The 1985-nt window shown below is 39.1% G+C and overlaps 1 protein-coding gene across 1 annotated transcript in view; it reads left to right on the plus strand.

The window, feature by feature from the left end:
- Positions 1 to 341: 341 nt before the first annotated feature.
- HIP1 (huntingtin interacting protein 1) overlaps positions 342 to 1985 on the plus strand; it is a 95806-nt gene continuing 94162 nt past the window's right edge. The window contains exon 1 of the mRNA XM_018555031.1: positions 342 to 655. Coding sequence (XP_018410533.1) covers positions 638 to 655 — 18 coding nt within the window. The 5' untranslated portion in view covers positions 342 to 637. The remainder of the gene's footprint in view (positions 656 to 1985) is intronic.

Consider the following 1985-nt stretch of genomic DNA (forward strand, 5'->3'; position numbering starts at 1 on the left):
GCCTGCCGTGGATGATGTGCAGAGCTCTCCGTATAGTGTGTGTGTGTCTCTCTCTGCATCGATCTGCCAGTCTGCACTGAACACAGACACCCCCCTTATCTCCACCTCCCCCCAGTGATCGGTGTCTGTGCCTCTTCCTATTGCAGCACTCCCTCTATATAACTGTCTCGCTAGCATTTGCCCATCTCTGCTTAGTTTCTGTTTGGTGCGATTTACTTGTGTATGGCTGGCTGTGGAGCACCCTGCCTGCATCACTTGGTGCCCACCCCCACTCTCCATCACTGCTCCTGCCTGGATTTATCTCCTTCATGCACTTGGGTTCCCCTAATTCAAGAACACTGAGCCCAGATGATCAGAACCCTGTGCCCTCTATACTCTTTCTCTGCCCTGCTTGTCTTTCTGTAAACAACTCTGTGTAAGCAAGTTTCTGCTCATCTGCATCGCTGCCCCCCTCCCCACCAGTTAAACTGTTGCTTTTGTTGTCCCTGTGTTGTCCCTGGGTAGAAGGGTACAGAGGGATCATGTGGCTCCAGGCCCCCTGTTAACCCCACAGCACCATTTGGGCTATTATCGGTGGAGTTTGTGTCCAGCATCAACAAGAGGTCTTCTGCTGGCCTGGGTGACATCCTAGGAAAACATGGACGCTGGCAAAATGGTGAGTACGTTTGACCCAAAACAGATTTGTCTTGCTGGGGGGTGGGGTCTTCTTTTTGGATCAGTGCTTTGCAACTTTTTAAAATTTTGTTTACCCCTTAAATTTAGACCAAATATTTTATAGGTCACCTTTCCACAAGTCACATTTTATCTACTCTGTCCCCAAAAGTATCAACATTTAATGACAGCCCAGCTGTGTACATGGTTCTACTTTATCTGTTAGTTCATTCATATAGTGGCAGCAGATTCCAAAGTGTATTAGAGACCATAGAATCATTCACATCAGTCCTAGCCCCAAAAGAGCCTACAATCTGATGGTACTTACACCAACCAGCAAAGAGACTGTTATTTAAACATCTAGAGCTACATGTTTGAGTGTTTTATTTATAAATATACATAACACAAAATATATTATCTAAAATATTAAAACAACTAGATCTAAATGTTTGAGTTTTTGTATCTTTATCCTTAAATATAGAGAATATATTATCTAAAATATTTAAACAACAAATGTTTGAGTTTTTATTTATCTATAAATATACAAAATATATTATTTCAAATATTTAAACAACTAGATGTACATGTTTGAGTTTTTGTTTAGCTATAAATATACAAATTATATTATGTAAAATATTCAAACAACTAGATCTGCATGTTTGAGTTTTTGTATCTTATTTTTTTTTTTCACTAAAATATTTAAACAACAGGCTGATGTTTCCCCTGAAGCCCCCAAAAGTATCTCAAATGGCTCAGCTATATTGTTGTACCCAGTTGGTACTATGAGATTAACCTCTTGCTGACAGTTGCTTATTTGGAGCATTGTTTTCAGTCTGCTGCAGATGAGGAATTTGGCAACAAGTGGTTAACATGCTACCAAGTTATAAAATGTTACATGTGTGTAGCAGAGCTGGAAGCGAAAATGTGTTCTGGGAAATGTGAGGATCGTGACTGGTCCATACAAAAACCTGAATTAGGAAAATGTTTTTTGTACATTACCCTCACAACTGCCATTGATTTTAGTATGGGAACAGATCATTTGATATTAGAATGTGAAATTCATGCAGCCTTCTCTACAGTTGTAATTCAGGGGGTAACCAGATAAATATCCCAGCCTGGAGTTATTGTATGTGATTACTATATGAAGTTATACACTTCCCCTGTGTGTAGGAAACCATGTTCACGTATTGCAAGCAGTATATATCCACATAAATTCTTTTTTTGGGGATTTATGCTTTAAATGTTTCTCTAACTTCACTCCTTTGCACAATTTACAATAACAATGCAGTGCACATTTGATCTGATAGTGTGTCGTGTATATATATATATATATA

The sequence above is a fragment of the Nanorana parkeri genome, unplaced genomic scaffold (assembly GCF_000935625.1).
Source record: "Nanorana parkeri isolate BGI_ZX_2015 unplaced genomic scaffold, ASM93562v1 scaffold181, whole genome shotgun sequence".
In the NCBI taxonomy this organism is placed as follows: Eukaryota; Metazoa; Chordata; class Amphibia; order Anura; family Dicroglossidae; genus Nanorana; species Nanorana parkeri.